This window comes from Mastigoproctus giganteus, chromosome 1 (genome assembly GCF_048544385.1).
Source record: "Mastigoproctus giganteus isolate SK-2022 chromosome 1, ASM4854438v1, whole genome shotgun sequence".
Lineage (NCBI taxonomy): Eukaryota > Metazoa > Arthropoda > Arachnida > Uropygi > Thelyphonidae > Mastigoproctus > Mastigoproctus giganteus.
In genome coordinates, this window is record NC_143575.1 from 51671888 (window position 1) to 51695877 (window position 23990).

Below are 23990 nucleotides of genomic sequence, written 5' to 3' on the forward strand. Positions count from 1 at the left end.
AACTGCAATATTTGGTAAATTTGATTTTTTATTTTTTGTGAAAATTTTTAAAATTAAAAATTTCATTTTTAATATATTATTTTCAATCAAACAAAATTTTTATTAATTCTACTGAAAATAAAAATAAAAAGCATTACAATAATGAAATAGAAACAGTGTTGAAATGTTTTGTCAAGTAAATAAATAATAATCATAACAATAGAAACAGAAACTACTTTACATATAATAATAACAGAGGAAAAAAATTTGTACATTTTTAAAAATGTACATGTATAATTCCAAATAAATAATAACTGTTCACCTCCAAAACTGCTCATATAAAAGTCTATATTTAGATATAGACTTTTATATATATATTTATATAATATAAATAAATTTATATATAAATATTTATATATTTAGATATAGTACAGAGTGTTTCAGCCTTGAAATAACAATTAATGTGAAATTGTTATTTTGGAGAGGTACCTATCATGCTCCACACAACTAGTGTCAGGATAATGACTGGCCAAAAACTGTTTTCTCCTACACAGTAATTTGGATATTATCCTATAACAGTAATGGTGATTTCTGACCTGTGTACCCAAAATAAGCTGAAACAAAAACATAACAATTTTCATATGCAAGAAGGAAAAAAGTATTCATTAATATATTATAAGAAGGTAATAATGATCTTTGAAAGTTTTTAAAAAATGAGAACTTTGCAGCATAATTTTGTGCACAATTACATTTACAGTTTTCACCACTAGATGTGACTGACAGACCATAAAACAAATTTGTCTTCAAATAAAAAATATTTTTTATTTATGAGAGGACATGAGCCAGTATATTTTATCATGCATGCTGCTTGTAGCATGACTGCATTTCTATTATGTTATATTTGCTCTCCAGTACACAAGTTTAGCTTGTGTAAGAACAGCTTGCCCATACAAGGACAGTCTGTGTCATGTCACATATCCTCATGTTGCAACTATTGTGTTATCATTATTTTTCTCTTCAAATAAAATTGGTTTGGTTCATTTCAGAAGTACACCAATGAAGTTTTCAGACTAAACTAAGGACAGGGAACAACCTTCTTATTAAGAAAAAAGCAATTGATTAAGATGATTTAAATTTAAAAATTGCAATGTAATAACAAACAGCCTAAACTTAAAAATAAAGGAGAAAGACCCTGGTGCCTTTTAAACAAAATATCCTGTGTGTATGAACTGAAATTTTATATAATACATTATTATGTAAACCAAAACCTTAAATTTGGCATTGTAGTTGACATATATAATACAGGCTGGCCTCGATTAATGTGATTAATTCGTCCTGCGAGCGCATCGCACAAAACGAAAATGCGTTAATCGAATATAATAGGAAAATCAATATAAAAAATTTTAATTGGTCCTTGACCTTCTGGAATGTCCATAAAGAATTTTAAAAATACCTTTTAAATAACTTTTTAACTGTATACAATGTAAAAGATAATAAAAATAATTATGGAATTAAATGTTATTGCATAAAACAGTGGTTCCCAAACTGCGCGCCGCGGAATATGTATTTTAAATTTTCGAGGGAAACACAGCGATACTCGACATCTGTCAGACATCGTGCGAACTACTAGCTCGAGATAGTTCACAGTTTCAGCATTTCTTATTAAGTTGTTTGGACCTAACTACTAAACAGAGCTGTTAGGTATTTCTTTTGACTGGGTGAGCCTTGAAAAAATTACTGAGACACTAAGGGTGCCGTGAACTAAGAAAGTTTGGGAACCTGTGACATAAAATACACAATGAAGAAATGACTGTTGCGGAAATATTTGAACAGTGTTGACTTGTTCTTTTCATCAATCAATTTCCGATAGCCGACAACAATCTTCTTTGGACCCTGGCGAAATAAATATCGCAGAAAACCTCAAACCTTTTGTTTGAGGTTCTCTGCGATATGAAAGATTTCATCTAATTCTTTTACCGTTATCTCCTTCGCGGTAATTTTCTTCTGGCTCATTTAAAAATTTGAATTTTTAAGCAAGTGTGCATTGACTTTATTAGCAGGAGACAAACAAGTAACACGTCTTCTTCCAATGGTTGATGGAACACACCGAGGCGGGCAGCAGACAAACGTTTGTTTATTGACCGTACGACTCACAGTAAGCTTAACACGCAATTCAAATCTTTTTCAACTATCACATAAAAAAAAAAAAGATCGCGTTAACTGGAAATATGCATCGTGTAAAGTGAAAAGTGGTATAATTTTTCAAATAGCGTTAACTGAAAATCGCGGTAATCGAACTCGCATTACGCAAGGCCTGGCTGTATCTGCATAATCCAATTATTCAGTGAGGAGGTGTAAAAAAAATTGTTTTGAAAGGCATTCCTTCTTACCAAATGAAATAAGTGAGTAAATATTGAAAACACATAATAACCTTTAATCTTTTCATCATCTGAAAATTCAGCACATTCTGGTTTCAGATGAAGGACAATTTTAGTTCCAGGCTGAACTCCTTCTGCTTCAGTAATATCATATGTACCAGACCTATTAAACAAGAAAATGCAAAATCACAAAAAAGTCAGTGAAAAATCAATGCATACTCATTTTTGTAAAAAACACAAATTTTTCTATTTTTATCATTATTTAAAGAAAACCTATTTTATATACCTCTTTTATGTTAACATACACGATAAACCCTCACTTTAATGCACTTCAATTTAACTGACAAAAAAAATAATGGATAGTGTGTCATCATGATGTCTCAGCAGGGGTGGCATCCATATTAGACCCAGTGACATAACTGCCTTAGTATGATTTTCAGTCTGAAAATATTTTAACTGGTATTTATCACAGAAGTTAAAATATTTTCACTCCCAGAGATATCATTTTTATTAGTTGCTAAGTGAGTTACACCACAGGAGGAGGATCATCTGAACATCCAATGAGGATACTCCAAAACTCTTTATACTCTGAAAAAGCTTTAGTCTGAGTTTCACTGCCATTATATGGCAGGAAAATTTGAAGTCCTTCTACTCCACACAATTGCTAGGGGCATAAATGATAGAATTACAACCTCCTTTAATGTGTTTAATTTAATAGTACAGCATTCTAGCAACTTGATGATTATATGTATCTTGAGTTTCTCAGACAACGGATTTAGGAGGACATGACTTACCCAAGTATAGCCCACTAAACTGAAGTTTACTGTAGTTTTATTTTGTACTATTTCTCTATCATGGTAAAAGTGAATAATTTAAAAAGATGTTTCACAGCTACTACGAAACATTCTTAAATTCCTTTCCATTCAATTTTAAAATTCTACCATTCACTTCACTAAATAACTAAATTTTTTTTCATGCCTCTGGAGCAAGTTGCAGATTCTAAAGGAAATTGATCCATTGATTCTAAAAATACCAAAATTATGTGTCTATCACATTGCTATTGAAAGGTATACTGAAATTTTAGTAACGTAATGAATCAATTAATAATTAACCAATTTCAATATTACATAATAATACATATGTTACTTTAAAAATGAGTTCTTATTCATTTTAAAATACTTTAATCAAACATATAATATACTATATATATTCTGTTTCCTTAGGACTGTTTATCACTCAGAGTTTTTCTTAAAGATCATTCTGCTTTCCCCTTTTAAGAAACCAGCAGTAATTTCCCATCATGGAAACGTCTTGATGAAAGCATTCTCCTTGCTCATCACTTAGACATTCCACATTTTTAGGAAAAACTGAGATGACAATGAAGCAAACGAAATTTCAAAGACATCAGCAGCCATATCTTTATAACACTGCAGTAAAGTTGATACCAGAGATCCATAATTATCTTCTTCCTTATTCCAAGAAATCTATGCACAACTGCTTTAAATGACTGCCAAGCTGCTACCTCAGTATACTGTAGTTTTGTTTCAAATACATCACCTTTGAGGAGTTTCTTTATTTAAAGCCCAACAAAAATTCCTTCTTTCAGTTTTGCATCTTTTAAATTGGAAAACACTTTTCTTAGCAGAACCCACTTCCTTCTTTATCCAAAGTCTTAACAAAATTCTTCATTAATCCAAGATTTATATGTAAAGGTGAAAGAAGAACCTTTTTTGGTTCGATCAGTGGAACATATTTTAAATTACTGCTCCCTGGTAAAAAATCCTTTCTCTTTTCCTACTGCTGCACAATATAATGTTTTTTCATTACACAACTGTCCCACAAAGAGAAAACAAATATTTTGTGAAACCTCTTTGTAAACCAGTGAGTAAGGTCACCACAAACATTCCGAACAAAGTCATGGTTTTTGCACTCAGGATTTTGGACATACTTTCATGTTTTTTTTTAGCCAACAGCTCAAACTCAGGGGAATGCATTTCCACTGTGCAGCAAAACTGCTTTTAAATTTAATTTTGAGGCATCAATAAATATATGCCATTCATTAGGACTGCATTCAATGCCCAGTTCATTCAGGAGACCACAAAAGCAAACCATCTTCCATAACAAAATACTTTGAAAACACTTTATGATACTTTCTATATACTGCAATTTTAGTTTGTGCTTCAAGTAATTTCCACTGTTTTAACCTAGAACCAAGGAATTCTGCTTGCTCTTTAGATAAATTTAAATCATGAACTAAATCATTCAAACTCTTCTTACTTAAGTGTGGCATGTTATAATTTCTCATTGGTAGTCCAAATTTGTTGAAATGGATGGTCTAGCAAAGTGTGCAATGCAAAAATAATTGCTATATTCATCACAGCTTCCTTTATTTTGGGGATCTGGTATCAGCAGGTCTTCATTATGCAAAACAGACCTTATTGCAGATATGTTAGGATATTTGATGCTGTGTTTGCACAGTTCTTACCATGCCACAAGAACAAAATGCATACCACATTTTGAGATTTGTGGTGCGGGTAATGCAGCACATGTGGAGCTCCAGTTTTGTCCTGGTCACCAATCTTGCAACCCAAGTATAAAGAATGTGCATATTTAGTAATACTGTAGATTTTCTTCCTCTGGGTTTTTGTTGTAAAACTGTCCACATAGAAATTTATTTTGTCTATCCATAGATAAATTTCATTTATTTATTTATTTTATTGGGTTCTTCTTATTAGTAGTTTGTCAATTTTCATTCAAAGTAGTTTACTCAGTGCTTAAGGAGCAATGTTTTTCATCCTTTTTATTTTGATATCAATGCTTTCAATCTTAGAAGGTGTAAATATCAAAGTTAAACACTATACTTAGTATATTCGATGTGGTGCAAGCCCAAGATTTTTGCAAGCCCCTTCATTACAAAGATTTGATACCAATGACTTGGAATTTTCCCAAATTGTCAGCCTAAACTACCCCTGAAGGTAACTTATTCCAGTGATTCACAACTCTGGCTAAAAGAAAACTTCCTACAATCCAGTCTATACAGTTTCCTCCATAATTTGAATTTATGTCCCCTGGTTAAAGAATTGTTTATAAGCATGAAAATTTTGCCTTGATTCATTTTACTATCCCCTCAGAGCCTTATAAATCTCAATGAAATCCTCTCTAGGGTGCCTAGCTACTGAGCTCTGTAGCAAGTCTCTCATGATACAGGTCCCTTTTGCTGATTTTGTCAAGCATGTTGACCATCTCTGGACTTTTTTCAAGAAGTTCAATATCTTCCTTTAGGTGTGGTCTACATACTGGAACACAATACTGCAAGTGCAATCTCTACAAGCAGATGTCCTATAAATCAGTGTTTCTCAACCTGTGGTCTAAGCAATTTATGAGAGTGGTCTGCTTAACAATAAAACAAGATTTTTTTTTTTTTTTCCTGAGGCGACAATGATTTCTCATTAACAGTGATGAGAGATACAGGTAAGCCTATAATATAATATATACTACATATGTTAAGTATAAGTACATGCCACTGTATTTTAAAATAGTTATTAATATATTTGTGCATATTGGTTAACATTTTTTGTAGCCCCTAACCTCTACCTCAAATATAAAAGTCCATATCTTTAAAAAAAAAAAAAAAGGTTTGGGGAAAGACTGCTATAAATCACCAATAGGATACCATAGGCCCTTCTTGCCACTTTTCTACACTGCATGGAAAACTTCATGTCTTCCTGGATAGTAGTAACCCACAAAACTCTCTCTCACTGTCTCCCCCACCTCCTCTACTGTCTTTAACTTAATTTCTAATGTATAAGTATTTTGGGATTTTTTTTTTTCCCCCAACTGCAAAACCTTGAATTTTGCAGCATAAAAACATAATTACCACATTTTGACCATCCCTGAAGCCTCTCCACACATTCTATAGTAGCCCTGCTCAGCATTGGTCATTGACCACTCTACTGAACTTGATATCATCTAAGAAATTCAGAAACAACAGTGATCCCAGCACTGGTTCTTGAGGGACCCATCTCTAACAACAGTACAATTTGATTAGTAACTATTAATCAGTCCTCTCCACCTTCTGTTCTGCAGCTGTCAAATGATCCATCTAAGCATCTTACCACAAAATAAAAACATGTTCCAATTCATACGGCAACCATTTGTGCTGGGATGAGTCAAGTGCCTTGCTAAAATCCAAACAAATACAAATGTTGAAATTATTTTGGACTTCCATCTCATGAGCAACTCTTTCATAATAACTAACCAGATTAGTTAAACAAGATTTTCCTTTTACAAAACTGTGTTGTTTCCTTCACAATACCATTTTTATTGAGGTGCCCTTGTACTGCATTTTTAATCATTGTTTCCATGATTTTCCTTGGCGGTGAAGGATAAGCTGCCTGGCATGTATTTATTCACTTTGCTCTTAGAACAATCTCTATGGAATGGTAATATGTTGCTACTTCTCCAATCCAAAGGAATCTGCACTCAAGTCCAATGATACATCCATTAATTAATTTTAATGATTCAATGCAACCTCCCACCACTTCCCTCAAAATTACTGGATATATGCCAAGGTGTTACAGCACATAAAATCTTTGATAATTTCAATACTGTTGATTATGCAATGCTCAGTTTCACTCAAAGTTTCTCCTCTCTGCAAAGAGCCTTTCATCTGCAACATCAGCTGTATATGAATTGTATAGTTACATCTAAAACTTTCCTCATATCCATTACATAATGGATTGATTGGATCTGTTCTTTTCTTCTTTGTATTCACAAATGTGAAACTCCTTTACTCTCTTAGTATGTAGTTTCTCATAATTAGTGTTCACCAGCATAACCCATCCTGTGGTACTATTACAGATCAAATTATATCTGTTGTAGACTTCAGTATTTTTTATCATCGTGTAATTCGCTCATGCCATCTTTTTCTGTTCTATTAACTGGACAATTCTGCATTCATTCACCTCTGCATCCTTCTTGTGCTATTCTTTTTAATAGTGTACATGCATTTGTGCTTTTGTGACTACTTCTTCAAAAGTGTTCCACAGTTTCCCTATAATCATCTTCCCTGTGCCACCTGCCCAGTTAATATAGGACATATAGTATCACAGATTGTCAGTCATGTTTCCTGAAATTAAAATCCATACCTTTACCTTTAATAACTGTGACCTCTTTCCTCTGCATCTAATTAGAAACTGCATGATCACATCCTGCTAATGGTTTCGCTACTGTCAGTTCTATGATGCTATCTGGATCATATGTGTTGACCAGGTCTGAAATATTCTTGTCCCTAGTATTTGTCCGAATATGCTGATGTAAATAACAATTGTCTATTTGATTTAAAAATTTTGTTCCCCTTCCACTTATTCCAGTCAATTAGAGACAAACTGAAATTGTCTATTACATAGGCATCAACAATTGCCATTTTTTTTTTTTTTTTTAATGAAAACCCCAAACACGAGAGGTATTAGAACCTATAGTACTTAGTACCATGCTTGGGCTGGAGGTTGAGAAGACGAAAGAAGATATTTGTTGACATTAGACTTGAACTTCTGTATGTAATTTTCAGGAAATATGTATGAAGGAAGGTTGTTCCAGAAAACGGCAGTTGAATGAATAAATGAGGAAGATGAAAAGTTGGTTCTGTGAGTTTGAAGTTGGCTGGTGGCAGCACGCACTCAGACTGTTTTGAAAGAGAGAGTGGGAATTATAGAAGCCAATTCAGAAGAACAGTGCCCATGGAAGTATCTGTAGAAAAGGCATGCAGCAGAAACAGTACATCTATGAGACAGCGAGTGGAGAGACACTGTTAGAGAGGAGTCATTAATTAACCTAACTGCCCTCTTCTGAATGGAATCTAGAAGTCTGAGAGAGGTTTTGGGAGCCCTGCTCCAGATGCGGGAACAATATTCTATGGTAGGGCGGATTTGCAATTTGTACAGAGTGAACAGCTGTTTAGAAGAAAAGTAATGCTGAGAGCGAAAGAGATAACCAAGTTTTTTAGATGCAGAGGAAGCAATATTTATAATGTGCTTCTGCCAAGAGAGATTAGAAGTCAGGGTAATCCCCAAAAGAGATAATCATTTTGCCTAGAAATTGGAGTGTCACCAAAGATAAGCATAGGAGCAGAAGAATCCTTTTTGCAAGATATAAGACAATACTAAGTTTTAGAAGCATTGAAATCAACTAAGTTGTCTTTGCCCCACTGGAGATCAGCATTTAAGGAATTGGTAGCAGATATTCAAGCTGATTGAGCAGGGCAAGGTTTCTGAAAATGGAAAGTGGAATGCAATGAGCTATCATCGGAAAAACTATGGATAGGATTTCTAGTCAGTGGAAGGTCATTAATATACAAGCGGAAAAGAGTGAGGGAATGAACTGACCCTTGGGGAACACTAGCATTAGTGGAGAAGTTAGAAGACAAGAGGGCCAGCTACCATCACCCTCAGTGAGCGATCAGAGAGAAAACTGGATAACCAATTACAAAAAACAGTTGGCAAACCATTAGATGGAAGCTTGTTTAGAAGACCTTTATGCCAAGCACGATCGAATGCCTTTGAGATGTCAAGAGCAACTGCTTATGTTTCACCAAACTTTTCCATTGAATTTGTCCAACAAAGAGCTCGTTCTTTGTATGCAGATGGAATGGCATACTAATATGGAATGCTCTAGTTATTATTCCAGTATTTGTACAGAAATACTGGAATAATAACTTTGTGGAATAATAACTGTGTAAGCTTGCTAGAAAGCAAGCTTACACAGCAACAGCAAAAATAAAAAAAACCTCCCCATTTCACCTGTCCAACCTTTCCAATAGTTTGTTTAGTTCTTTGTTGAATATATTCAAACTATCCAGTTCCCAAACAATGAATGGAGGGTAGTTCCAGCAATCAACAACCCATTGGATGAAAGCAAAGTTCTGCGTGTGTGTATTCTGTCACCATCCTTCCTCAATTTGAATTTATGCCCCTCATGTGCATAGTCTGAAAAAGAGGAAGAATCCCATCAGCACTGAGTTTGCTCAAGCTATTAAAAAGCTTTAAACACCTCAATTAGATCACCTCGCAGGTGCCTAGTCTACAGACACTTCAATTTGCAGAACTTAAGCCTTTATTGGTAAAAGTATCCCTTTGTTCCCCTCACCAATTCATTGCCCTTCTCTGTACACCTTTTAATAGCTCTACATCCTTCCTAAAATGAGGTCTCCAGCCCTGTATGCAATACTCAAGATGTGACGTGACCATTGCCTATACAATGGGATAATCGCCAGCTAGAAAAATTGCTGTATATCATTAACAAAATCCCATGAGCAGTCCTGGCAGACCATCTGTACTGCTCCGAGAACTCCATATCAGACTGCACAATTACCCCCAGGTCTTTTTCATTTCCCACTAACCTGGGTATAGTACCAGTATGCAGTACTGTGCATTTGTCAATGTTAACCTTCAATTGTCATTTCTCAGCCCATCTGCCTAATTTTACTATATCTCATTACAGCAGCATACCTTCATTACTCCACCCTGCCAACCTTTGTATTATCTGCAAACTTACACATTACGTCTGATATGCCATCACCCACCAATATCATTAAGAAATACAGAAAACAACAACCAGCACAGAACCATGGGGGACTCCACTAATAACCACTCTATCTTCTCCCACTCAACTGACCCTTTATCCATAGCAGCAACTTTCCCTTAATGCCACACTGCTACAATTAGTACAGCAGTCTTTTATGTGCAACAGTATCAAAAGCTCTCCTGAAATCTAAGTATATGATATCAAAATTATTTTTTGCATCCAGTTCCTCTGTCACTGCATCATAGCATCCACTCAAGTTGGTCAGACAAGATCTCCTTGTAACAAACCCATGCTGTGGCTAAGTATAACTGCACTCCTCTCCTGATAGTCCTGCATGACTTTTAATCAGTGACACCATTATTTTCCTTGGAACAGAAGTTAAGCTAACAGGTCTGTAATTATTCATGTTACCATTTGATCTCCCTTTGTGAATTGTGGATACATCCACACATCTCCAGTCCACAGGGACCTTCCCGAATCCAAGGTTGCTCTCATAATTATGGATATGGGTTTGCTTACCGCCTTTGCTGCCTACTCTAATATAATTGGATAGATCTCATCCACCCCAGGTGCTTTTTTATGATCAGCTTCAATTTCTCTTCCACTTTCCTCTCAGCTATCACAAAATCATTCAGCTCCCTGTTATAATTTGATAAACTTCTGGCATCCTCCTCCCTAAAGAATTCCTCATAAGTGAATATAGATGCAAAATCTATTCAGCTTCTTAGCTACCATCAGTAACTTCTGATTCATTTAAAACATCACTACTTTAGCATATCTTCCAAATATCAGAAAGTTGTTTGGTTTTTGAGGCCTCAAACAAGAATGCTTAAGATGTGTGCAAGCATCATTTTGACAGCTATCAACAGATAAATGAATATTTATATTATCCCTGGCCTTTATAACAAGCAGTTTCCCTGAACCCTTAAGAACTCTTCAATTATACTGGCAAATATTCTTGCACCACCTTTGTTCAAATGTATTCCATCTCTGCAAAATAGGTTCCCTCTATATACGAGTAAAAGCTGGGCTATGCTGAAAAAAAAATTTCCTTCTAAATAGTCTCGAGTTAATCCACAAGGCTTACAAGCATCAAGTTCCTCCTATCATGCTTGGGCAGAACTGCAGAACAATATCCTGATCTTACTCATAACATATTTTCAGCATTGTAATATATTTATCTAACAGGTCATCATTTTGTGTGCAATTTATATTATTAGCTCCCGTGTGAATTATTATGTTCTGTTTACTCCACTCTTAAAAACTGGCAACTTGGCAACATAGTCAATTTATCTTCTGGCAGATATACTCTTGTTCTTGTTTGCCCATCCTTATTATAAAAAATGTTTGCCATTTCACTAACAGAGTTAACAGATAAAACTACATCCTTCTGAACCAGTCTACACTTGATCATTCTCCCCTGAGTCCTGGAGCAGAAGTACACCATCTGGCAGGCTAGTACCTGAATCCCTCTTGAGTTAAGTTTTATTCATCTCTAGGAAATCAGCCCATTTCTTTAGATTCAATTTCATCTCGCAATGCAATGAGCTTTAGTTTCTGATTAGTATACTCCTTGCATCTGGCACACAGAAGAGAATCATCAGTTGTAGTGGTAATCCTAGGATTTTCTGAAGGCAGGGTTAAAGAATCATCAGGGAATCTTTTAGTTTTGATCATTGTGTAGTGATCATTAACTACGATTACCTACAGAAGGAAACTTGGAATATATGCCACAGGCTGTATAAGCAATGAACTCATGACTCACACTTGAACTGCCTAAAGCTATTCTTGTCTGAGTCATGATGACGAAGCATTCAAAGTGGACCGACTTTGTAACAACCCTTATTAACTTACAAAATATTAAAGTAATTAAACAAACAAATTATTACAAAAATTAAGCAGATATAAACTAGTCTACCACTAAAACTCAAGAATCTAAATGTTACAAGATACCAAAACGAACTTACAAGAATTACCATTATCTGTCTATACATTAAAAAATGTTTTCCTCCTAGTGATATTTATTCAAGCCAATGGGAGAAGAGGAAGAGCCAATTACGTCACTGCAAATGCAATTAATTATTGACAACGTTCACCAACCTCGTGCACATACTTTCCCTGTCTGATATTTGATGTTCCATTGTAACGTTTTTTTGTATATTAATGAATATTGTATACAGTACTTGTAAATACTGAAGTTTAGTATTTGGTAAATATTTTAAATATTTATATAGTTTGTAAATATTTCAGTCCTGCTCTTTTGGATGCAACAATATTCCTCATGCATTTTGGAATCTGAAGCAAAAGGCCTTTTCCTAAGTGACCTATGTAAACACAGGTAAATAATTACATAATGATATTTATTGATGTTGCAAATGCTGAGCACTACAAACACACAGGTAAATAATTATGTATCGATCATTGCGTATCGACAGGTGCGTATTTTACGTAGAAAAGATTTAACTTATTCCCTCTACCTCTACATTTTACATAGAAAAGCGTGTGCTGGGATGGCCAAACAAAGTGAGCAGGGGGTGAAGCCCCCTAGTCATTATTATTATCAGCCACGTGGTGCAAGGAAAGCCTTAGGCTTATGCTGCACCAGCCAAAAAAAAAAAAAAAATTTTCTGAAATACCCAGAGAGAGAGAGAGAGAGAAGTAGAAGAGAATCACCAAGAAAAGAAGAATGATGATATCCAGCTCAGGACCCTGGGTGTGCCAAGCCCATACTCACCAGATGCGAGCTGCTGTATAAGGTAAGGATTAAATTAGAAAAATATTACAAAAATAACTTAAAATTAAGGAATAAAAAAAAAAAAAGAAAAAAAAAGGATAATATATTTGCAAAATTATAAAACGTGAAGCAAAATATAAAAATTAAGATACTACCTCAACTTCTCATCCAAGCTTTAAAGTTCAATAAAAACAGGAGTGCTGACACATGTCCTATCACTCCATCTGGCCCGGAAGCATTAGCGTTAAAAAAAAAAAAAAAAAAAAGACCATTCCTCCATACGGGTTAGAAACCATTGCTAAAATTAGCTGAACTGTAAATGAATTTCTCATCTACCCTATGCTTCAAATAATACTACTATTATCTCTTTTTTTGCAAATGTAAAATTTAGCAAATTTTTAATGCATAAAATAGTATAGTAAGCTCGGTAAAAAAAATAATAAAAATAAATAATAAATAAATAAAATTTTATTCAAGTTAATATAATATTTTAAAGGATTTATTAACTGAAATGTCCAATGACTGCTAAGGATTCCAACAAAAACCTTTTGGAAATAAAAAAGAAATTTCTTACCAGCAAAAAATATAAAATTTATGCAAAGGCCAATTCATGCAATACTTTTACTTCTGAGGACAAAAATACAGCTAAAGATTAGAATACCATATATTCTAATAAAGATGGTACAGGTTAGTGCAAATTAGCAATTTTTCAACATGGTATTACTTAGTAATATAATAAAGACTAATACCATTTCTACTCACCCATCAGATGACCACTTATAAGCTTTTTCCCCAGGTTTGCATGAGAGTGAATAGACATCTACTTTCTCTGCCACCATAAAAGTGGAGTAAAAACCTACACCAAACTGACCAATTATGTTGCTTGCTGACTGAGAAGAACTAGCCTTCTGAAGCTCTTCGAGAAATGCCTACAAATTAAAGTAAAAAAAAAAAAAATCATTTGTAGATGAAAAGGGCAAATTGTTTCAATAACTAGTTGCTTACTGAAACTGACAAGTCAGTTCTACATTATTCATCATATATTCTAATTTCATTAGTACCCACAGAAGTAGTCTTAAGGCATATTAAGAATAATGGAGTTGTTACCTATAAAACAGAATTTTTATATGTGCAGTGAATGCCTGTTATAACTAGTATAGCTTAATATAAGAATTACATATTAAGCTTCAATAAATGTTGAATGACAAAATGAAATATTTATCCTATAATAAGAAGGAAATTACTATATTTTCCAGGTGATAAGATGCACCAGACCATAAGATATATTTTAGAAGTCCACGGAAGCATAATTTTAAAACTGTCCATATTTTAGAGGGCAGATTTTTGGCTTTTTATGGTCTGAACTTTCACTTTCTTCAAGGAGTACATCATCTTCTGTGCCATCAAGGACATTGCTGATTCCACATTTCTTCAAAGATGTAACTGTCTCTTGTTTCACTAACTCCCACTAATTTTTCACTTATATGCACAACATGGAAATCATTGGTCACCCCATTTGTCTTGTTGGTGTCAAATCATAATCTGGTATCATCCATTTGGTCCATTCTGCACACACAAATACTTTAAAGAGTTTACTGATATACAAGTTAGTGCAATTGCATCATTTCTGTATGTAGCCAACTACTTAAGTAGTTATAAATTGGCATCATTAAGTATATCTCATATTGTGAATACCTTCACAATGAGTTGCCATAATACTGCACTACCTCAAATAAATGACGTTTCACCACAGGAGAAGACTATTGTTACTTATTCTCAGCAGATACCATCACCCATATGGCACCGTTTCAGAGCTTATTGGCTTCTCATCAGTGGGCGGGCAGGTACCCTGGTATTGCAATGATGACAACCCTGTTGCGAAGTATAACTCCACAATATGAGAGATGCCTGATGGTGTGGAGTAATTCTGTAATTCATCATCATCATGAACTTGGTCCAGGTGGAACAGGTCTACAGAGCTACAATGGAACAGGTCTTTTAAGACCTGTTCCATTGTAGCTCTTGGAATTGATCTTGATCTCGCCATTGTTGTCTTGGTCGACCAACATCTCTCTCTCTCTCTTGCCTGTAGGTTTGTAGTTAAAGGCTAATTTGGGATATGGTCTGGGTTCCTTCTTTCTTTGTGGCTGATCCATTTTATGTCATTTACCATGTATCTACTTTTAATTTTTCGCAGATATTTAAATTTCTTTGGTGGTCTAGTCTTGGAAAGCCTAATAATGGTCTTAAAAATCTCATTTGTACTGCTTCTAGTTTGTGTGCATCTTTCTTATTTATGACCCAAGTCTTGCAGCTGTAGAAGAGTGCTGGTTTTGAAGTGATGTTGTGCAGTCGTAATTTTGTTTCAGTTGTCATTTGTTTTCCAAAATGGCGTTTAATCGTTCCATTCATTTTTATTATATTTTTGTAGTTTAGTGTGGATGTCTTTCCCTTCATTTGATATTAAATTTCCCAAATAGGTGAAGTCAGATATTTGTTCTATTATTTTATCATCAATAACAATTTTGACTCTTTGTATGTTTTTTCCATATTCCGTATGATTTTGTTTTTGAGGTGGAGATTTTCATCTCATACTTTTTACCTATTTTATTCAGTTCATTTGCTGCTATCTGTAGTTCATCTTCGGATTTTGCAATTATAACTTGATCATTAGCATATAATATAGTTTGGATTTTATCCCTGTTGTTCAACTGTATTCCGTTGTTAATTGTTTCTTTCCATTCTTTAAGAATTTTATTGATGTAGATATTAAAACAAATAATTTAAAGCCTAAACAAATTTAAATGCCTAAACAAATAGCCTAAACAAATTTAAAGCTCAACTGGACAGGTATTTCGAACAAACGGAGGGGTGAAATGAGAGTGGGTTTTTTTTTTTTTTTTTTGGCTGATGCTGAATAAGCTTGCTTTCTTGCATCATATGCCTCTGCTAATGCTAATGCTAATGCTAAACTTGGTGACAGTCCACATCCTTGTTTGACTCCTTTATTGGTGTTAATTGAGTCTGGTAGTTGGCTATTAGAATATTTTATACAGGCTTTTGAGTTTTTATATAGGCTTTGCATCACTTTCCGGAGTTGGGTTGGGATGTTTTCTTCACGTAGAATCTGCCAAAGTTTTTCCCGCTTCACATTGTCATATGTTTTTTCATAATCAATAAACAGCAGAAATGTTGTTAGATTGAATTCTCTTCTTTTCTTCAAAATTTGTTGTACTGAGAAAATGGCATCTATTGTGCTTCTCCCTTTTCTGAACCCACATTGTTCTTCTAAGAATTGTTCACTGTATTTATTAAGTTTATTCTTTAGTATATTAGAGTATAGCTTTGCTGCAGTTGACAGCAGTGTTATCCCTCTGTAGTTGTTAGGGTTATTTGTGGAGCCTTTTTTGTGTAAATTGATTACTATTCCTGTTTCCAAATCTTTGGGTATCTGTTGCCTATGCCATATGATGTTAAATAATTTTAGTAGTGCATTTTTTAGTAAGGTGCTCCCATATTTAAATAGTTCTACATTCAAATTGTCTATGCCTGAGCTTTTTAATAATACAACCCACAGTAGTCAGCCATGGATGTAATACAACCCACAGTAGTCAGCCATGGCTAAACATTCAAAACCTGTTAGCCAACTAAATATATTATTCATCATACAAGATAACAGATAAAGTATAGTTTTGTATATAAGCGGGATTGCAGTATTACATTACAGGAATAACATTCCCAAAAAACCAATGGGATTAAAAACATTTTAAATGACTAAAGATTTAAAATGATAGTAAAGAACAAATAGATTCTGATAAAAACACACGCACACGCACACACACAATTCTCTTTACAAAGGAATGAATTATAAGAAATGAACTGACAGTTACACAGAGGGTGCATAATTACCCACTAATGGAGGTACAATAATCCCTGCAATGGTCTGTCTGTGTAAGTTTTTGTTGTTTGGTTTTTTTTAGGAGCATTAGCAACTAAGGCCATATTGCTCCGGGTTATGCGGTGGTCATTCCCTAACCTTTTCCGCATCCTCCGTATTTGGTGGTGACGGGCTCGAACCCCGGTCTAATCAAGAAGCGTGTGCTACGCACTGCTGCTCCTTCCCACCTGGCTACGGAGGCGCCTCTGTCTGTGTAATGGCACTCAATAAGAATAAATGGTAGTATACTTCTTTTGTTGATAATCCTGCTCAAATAGCTGAAAAACTGAATGAGTATTTTGCATCTACATTCACACAAGGCATTCTGTAGGGATGTGGAGGGCAGAAGCTTATTAAACTCTAACAGGGAGCTTAATGATTTTGTAATAACTGAGAACAAAGTGGAGGAGAAATTGTTGAAGTTAAACATAAGAAAGGCACCTGGGGTGGATGGGATCTATCCAGTTATATTAAAGAAGGCAGCAAAGGGAGTAAGCAAACCCTTAGCCATAATTACGAGAGCATCCTTGGAATCAAGGGAAGTCCCCATGGACTAGACATGTACAAATGTATCTCCAATTCACAAAGGGAATCATGAGTAATTACAGACCTGTTTAACTTCTGTTCCAAGGAAAATAATGGAGTCACTGGTTAAAGAACCATTGCAGGATTATCTATACAAGACTGCAGTAATAATTCAGACACAGCAAGAGGTTTGTTAAGGGAGAGTCTTGTCTGAACAATTTGATTGGATACTATGACGTGGTCACAAAGGAATTGGATGCAAAGAATAATTTTGATACCATATATTTGGATCTTAGAAAGGCTTTTGATACTGTTACACATGGAAGGTAAAAAAGGTAAAGGGTAAACTGCAGCCATTATCAACCCACTGCAGGATGGAAGCCTCCTCGGCAATTCATGCTAAGGGAAATGGACCAAAATCTGTCACACTGGTCCAGTGCGGGTTGGCAGACGTACCGTATTTGGCAGTCAGGGGCTTGACTGCCAAATACGGTAGATCTGCTCAGAGTGTGTGCTACCGGTCTACTCAGAGCGTGTGCTATTGCACTCCGGCTCCTGACCACTCGGCTACAGAGGCCGTCGAAGACTGCTGCACAAATTGGAGAAGACTGCTGAACAAATTGCTGCTATAGATAAAGGGATGGATGGTTGAGTGGGAGAAGACAGAGGGTGGTAATCAATGGATACTGCTCTTCGTGAATAATGTTATTAGTGGAGTCCCCCAGGATTGAATGAAGAAGAAAGCAAATCAAATCGAGCCCTTGTTCACTGGGCGTGGGAAGTCACAGACAACCCAGCTGACGTTACAGATGAATTTAACAGGTACTTTACATCTGTCTTTACTGAAGAACGACCCTTCGTGCTGAGAAAAGGCTGTGCAAGTGAGGGTGTGAAATTAGTGAGTTTGAAATTACAGGTGACTGTTTATTAAAAAAACTTTTGAGCATAAAGACAAGTAAGGCTCCTGGAGTTCATGGCATATACTCAGTAATTTTGAGGGAGGCTACCAGGAATTGTAATCAATCATTAAAGTTAATTATGAGGGAATATTTGAACTTGAAGGAGATTCCTTTGGATTGGAGAAGTGCCAATGTATCACCAATACATAACGGTGGTTCTAAGAGCAAAGCTAGTAAGTACAGACCTGTTAGTCTGACTTCAGTGGTAGGGAAAATCTTAGAAGCAATGATTAAGAGTGCAATTCAAGATTATTTAGATAGATAAGGCATTCTGAATAATACACAACATTGTCTTGTTAAGGAAAAATCAGATTAAACTAAGTTAATGTTATTTTGACATAGTTACTCATGAGCTGGATGTAGGGATGAATATTCATCAGATTGGTGTGAAGTCAGAAGTGGGGTCCTCCAAGGATCGATTCTTGGACTACTGTTGTTTCTAATTTTCATAAACAACATTGATGATGGGATAGAAGGCTTGAGGTCAAAATTTCCAGACGATGTAAAGATTGGTAGAGTAGTTAATGATCAGTGCAAAGCAATACTCCTTCAGGATGACTTGAACAGGCTGCAAGAATAGTCAGAAAAGTGGCAGCTATGTTTTAATGCAGCAAAATGCAAGGTCTTACAATTGGGAAATAACAACCCCAAAATAAATTATACACTTGTTGAGGTTGAATTAAAAACAGTAAAGGAAGAAAGGGATCTGGGAGTTTCAACATGGGCAGATATGAAGTTTTCTGAGCAGTGTAAACCGGCAGCCAGGAAAGCCCATGGTTTCATCGATTTATCAATGTATCCCATAGAGAGAGAGGGAAGTATTAATCCCATTGTATAAGGCAATTGTAAGACCACATTTGGAATACTGTGTTCAGGTATGAGACCTCATCTAAAAAACAAGACACAGTTTCTTGAAAGGGTCCAAAGATGGGCAACTCACATGGTGAGACCACCAAAAGGGAGACCATATGAAGAAAGATTCCGTATATGTGGGCTACAGAGCTTGGCAACCAGGCACCTCAGAAGTGAATTGATTGAGGTTTGTAAGGCGAGAGGGGGTTAGTAAAATGAAACAGAATTTTCACTGTTATAGAGATTTTCAGAACTCGGGGGCATAAATTCAAATTACAGGAAAAAAGTGTAGACTAGATTGTGGGAAGTTTTCTTTTAGCCAGCGAGTTTGAAGAAATTCAAAGATTAACTGGATATTTACCTATGTGAGGAGGAAAGCAAATAAATTTGTATTTTCTTATTTACTCTTTTTTTTTGCCAGTGCAGAAAATGTCTATGGCTTGCTTGCACTATACGGCTATTACTATTACTACTAATATTCACAGCTGGTAAAAATAGGAAACAGATATTTAAACTAATGATTTAATGAAATATAAATTAAAATATAACTGAAGTATAGAGATTTTATGTATTTCTGGATATCATATATGTTTATGCATATTTATGCAAGCATATGTACCTATCTATGACACAGCGCACGGCGTATTTATCTGTCACACAGATTTAAGCGACGGTCAGCTCAAACATGTGTACAAATGTACCATTACATTTAACCACTTGGCTATGGTGGCCAAAAGAATTTTATTCTGAACAAGGATATAGATTCTCTAGGTAGATAGATATAGATACATATTCTCAAGGATATGTATACTCTGACACAAACAAAAAGAATTTGCAATTAATAATTTCAACAATGAATACAATCATTAACTGCATTCAACAGTCACACAGTCTGGAACCACAGTCTACTCAAACACATATGCCTGTGCATTCTTGTGACTACTCGCTCTTAGCATTATCTATTAAACTTAAGGATGAACAAAGTTCCATAAATGCATTTTGGTGGTGGATCTATTTTGACTGTATGCCACTAGTTCAAACAACTGCTATGTTAAAAAAAAAATTCTAGACATTTTTATACTCATTAAAGTTTTCCTAAACATTGCACAGCCAATATTACATTTAAAATATTTAGTAGCAACTAGTGCACAAGCATGCACACACACACACACACACACACACACACACACACACACACACACACACACACACACACACACAGTGTATCAATTATATTACGAGACTGCATGCCCAGCCCACTACACACCAAAAGCCACCTGTGAAACAAAGGCACAACAGTTGACCTTCAGCCTTTCCCTAGTTCTCTGCCAAGTCACATTCCAATATGCTCAATTTCTTTGCAGTGAGACAGATTTTCATTACCTTGTGTTTTTATAGTATTCCAGAAAAATAATAGACAAAAGAATCAAACAACAAATAAATCTCAAATTTTTAATAAAACTAAAGTAAATGCCAACTGAAAATTATGAGCTATTATATCAAGTTTATGGGAAAGATACTATGTCAAAAACTTGCATGTTTGAATGGATTTAGTATATCTCCTATTCACAATATGAGATATATTAAAGTGATGCCAATTTAGTTACTTTAGTAGTTTGCTGTGTACTAAAACGTACCTCTTGCACTAACCAGTACATCAGTAAACTTCTATGCAGCATGAGGCCTTAGCCCTAAAATGCTTTAGTCTGATATATTTGCACATCATCAGGCATCTCTCACATTGTGGAGTTATATTTCATAACTGGGTTGTCATCATTGCAACACCAGGTTACTTGCCCACCCATCAAATAGTCTTGAAACAGTGCCGTCTGGGTGGTGGTGCCTGCTGAGAATAAATAGCAATAGTGTTCTCCATTGGTGAAGCATTACTTATTCAAGGTAGTGCAACATCATGGCAACTCGTTGTGATGGTACTCACAATATGAGATATAATAAAACGATGCCAATTTTGCTACTTTAGTAGTTTGCTGTGTACTAAAATGATGCACTTGCACTAACCTGTATGTCAATAAACTACACAGCATGAGACCTTAAACCTAAAATACTTTAGTATCCATGAAAACTGATGAAAATATGGACCAAGTAAGGACATTCATTAGAATTTGATCATCATTTAAGCATTACAATGGTTGCATCAGCACTGGACAAAAAAACAGTTGGACAAATTTTAACTGAAAATTTAAGCATGAGAAAAGTGCATGCCTAGAGGGTGCCAAAAATTTTGAATGAAGATCAAAGAATGAGAAGACTCCAAGTTTATGAAGATGTTTTGAAATAAAAAAAACAAAACAAAAAAAAAAAACTGAAGATTTAAAATTTAAAACTGAAGACAGAAAATTGAAAAAAATCTTGAAAAATTTTAAAATTGAAGAAAAAATTTATTTTGAAGAAATTGAAGATCCATATTTTCTGAGTACTTGAAATTACTAGTGATGAAAGTTGACTGTTCCAGTATGACCCAGAAACAAAGAGACAGCCAATGCAATGGAAGACAAAACAATCTCCCAGACCAAAAAAAGCAAGTATGTAAAAATTAAAAATGAAACCATGATTCTTGTTTTATTTGATATTAAAGGAATTATTATGGCTGAATACCCACCATATTAGACTGTCAATCAAAGATACTACACTGAAGTTCTGGCAAGACTGCATGAAAATTTCAAAGGAAGAGACCTGAATTGTGGAAGTGGTTGGATGTTCCATCAAGACAATGCTCCAGCAAACGTTCCCTGTTTACTTTCTAGACAAAATACAAATTCCTGGTGAGAACTTCAATGTGTCACCTACCAAATTAGACTGTCAATCAAACATACTACACTGAAGTTAGTTAGTTTTCGGTTGTTTCGTCAGTCCACTGAAGACATTCAGAAAAAAAACAATTAAAGTGTTAAAAGGGATTACAGAAGATGACTTCCAGAAATGTTTCTGTGCTTGGAAGAAATGTATGGAACAATGTGTGCAAGCCAGAGACAATTATTTTGAATGGGTTAACTTGTAAGGTATGAAATATTTCATTATATTTATTTTATTGCAACAGTCGGATTATCTAATAGTCACACAACCTGCTACTGTTTAAAATGAATACTAACACCATCATTATCAAAACTAAAATTACTGTAACAAGTTTAATAATAGGAAATATACATATATTAGATTAGATACATACAAACAAAAAAGCTTTCGGTTGTTTTGTCAACCTTTCTCAGTTAAACTGACAGTTAAGAATGGAGCAAGAGGGCATGTACTGCCAATCTTGTATGTGAAGTGCATGATTAATTGTTGGATGTTGAAGCCTGTGGTTGTGATGCATGTGGACGTTGCCAGCGTTTGTCAATAGTCAGGATTGCTGTTTCGATGATAGGGTGGACTTGACATCCACTGTTCCTGTTGACTGATGTTCAACGACTCCACCCAGGCGCATCGTCAATAGTGGCGGGACTCATCCACAATCACGACATTGCGGTGTGGATCAATGTCATGGTGGGTTGCCCAAACGTGTTTGGCAATACCTGAGTGCTCCACATCTGCTAAGCGGATTGCTCTTTTGTGTTCGGAAAGGCATTTTTCGAGCCGTCTCCCAGCTTCCCCGATGTAGCAGCTAGTGCAGTCACAACAAGAGATGTGGTAGACCAATCTGCTTTGTAGTAAGGTGGGGACCGATGTTTTTACTTTAGAGATGAGGGATCGTAATTTTCTGCCTGTGAGTTGTACGCATTTTATCCCATGTCATTTTAAGACTCCACAAACCTGTTGTGATAGGTTTGAGTAGTATGGGATAAAGGCACTTGCCGCTGAGTCATTACCTTGGATGTTTCTGTTGGTTGCTACGTGGCCATGTGTCTGTAGGTCACACCTGTCAAGGGTATTGATGGGATAGCCACGCCTTGTAAGATCCACCTTGACTTTAGCAATTTCGGTGTGCCTCTCATTTACAGAGCTAGAGTGTGTCCAGGCACAAGTTAGCAAGGTTCGTGCAGTGGCAAAAAGATGGCTACGTGCGTGTACTGACCGGAAGTTGGTAAATTGGCCAGCACACATTGGTTTACAATGGACAGTTGTCTTCAAGTGCATGCCCTCGTGCCAGACAAGGGTGTCTAAGTATGGTATGGTGTTGTCCGACTCTAGCTCGATGGTGAATTTTATGAAAGGCGACAGAGAATTGAGGTGGTCTAAGATTCGGTCACCTGAATTTCTGGGGATAACCACGAACACATCGTCCATGTAGCGACACCAAAAGGTAATGGGATCTGGTACATTTGTAAATGAAATGCACGACCCTCTAATTCCTCCATCGCGATGTTTGCCGTGACTGAACTAACTGGGGAACCCATGGCTGTGCTGTGTACTTGTTGGTAAATGGAGTCATTGAACATGATTGCACTGCCTGTTAAGCACAGTCTGAGGGCGGTGGAGATATCGTCATCTTTATAGCCCATGGCAAACAACATCTCAGATTTGCTCACAGGTGCAAATCAAACAAAGTCATCCCGAAAGATATTTCTCTACAAACCACCGTTTCCTAACGAATGTATGCGATGTGCCTGTCAAAACTTCAGCTACAAGACCCTGAACATATTGGATTGGCTGCCTTCACCGAGACTTACAAAATGCTTCAACGAGTAAAGCAGCCCTGCTGATCGAACTTAGAAGTCTAGTTCCCGATCCTGTTTACACCGTTATAATCCATACCTTGTGCTACCAAGCCGTCAGAGAATCTGAAAGCTATTGTATGTGTCAAAAACATAAGCTCGATGCTTTAATTGGTGAATCCCGTCAATTTTGTCATCAGCATAATACCCCTTCCACAAGTTGCACAGATTTTGTATTGAACTTGAGCAACAAACAGTTATCTACAGAATAAGTAGACCTGTTGACTCTGGGTATGAAATTTGCTGTTCTCCCAAGAAACCCACCAATCACTGATATTGCCTTAGGCGTAGAAGCGTGTTTAACACGTTTCCCTGAAGATGTGGCAAATACAATTTGGCTAAAAACTGCAGCGATTTTGCACCATGCTCAACCCT

General features: G+C 35.7%; 1 protein-coding gene across 1 annotated transcript in view; it reads right to left on the minus strand.

The window, feature by feature from the left end:
* Trap1 (TNF receptor associated protein 1) overlaps positions 1-23990 on the minus strand; it is a 258682-nt gene that overhangs the window by 78313 nt on the left and 156379 nt on the right. The window contains exons 6-7 of the mRNA XM_090372832.1: positions 13435-13601; positions 2411-2520 (exon numbers count right to left, since the gene is read on the minus strand). Of these exons, the coding sequence (XP_090228958.1) occupies positions 2411-2520; positions 13435-13601 (277 nt within the window). The remainder of the gene's footprint in view (positions 1-2410; positions 2521-13434; positions 13602-23990) is intronic.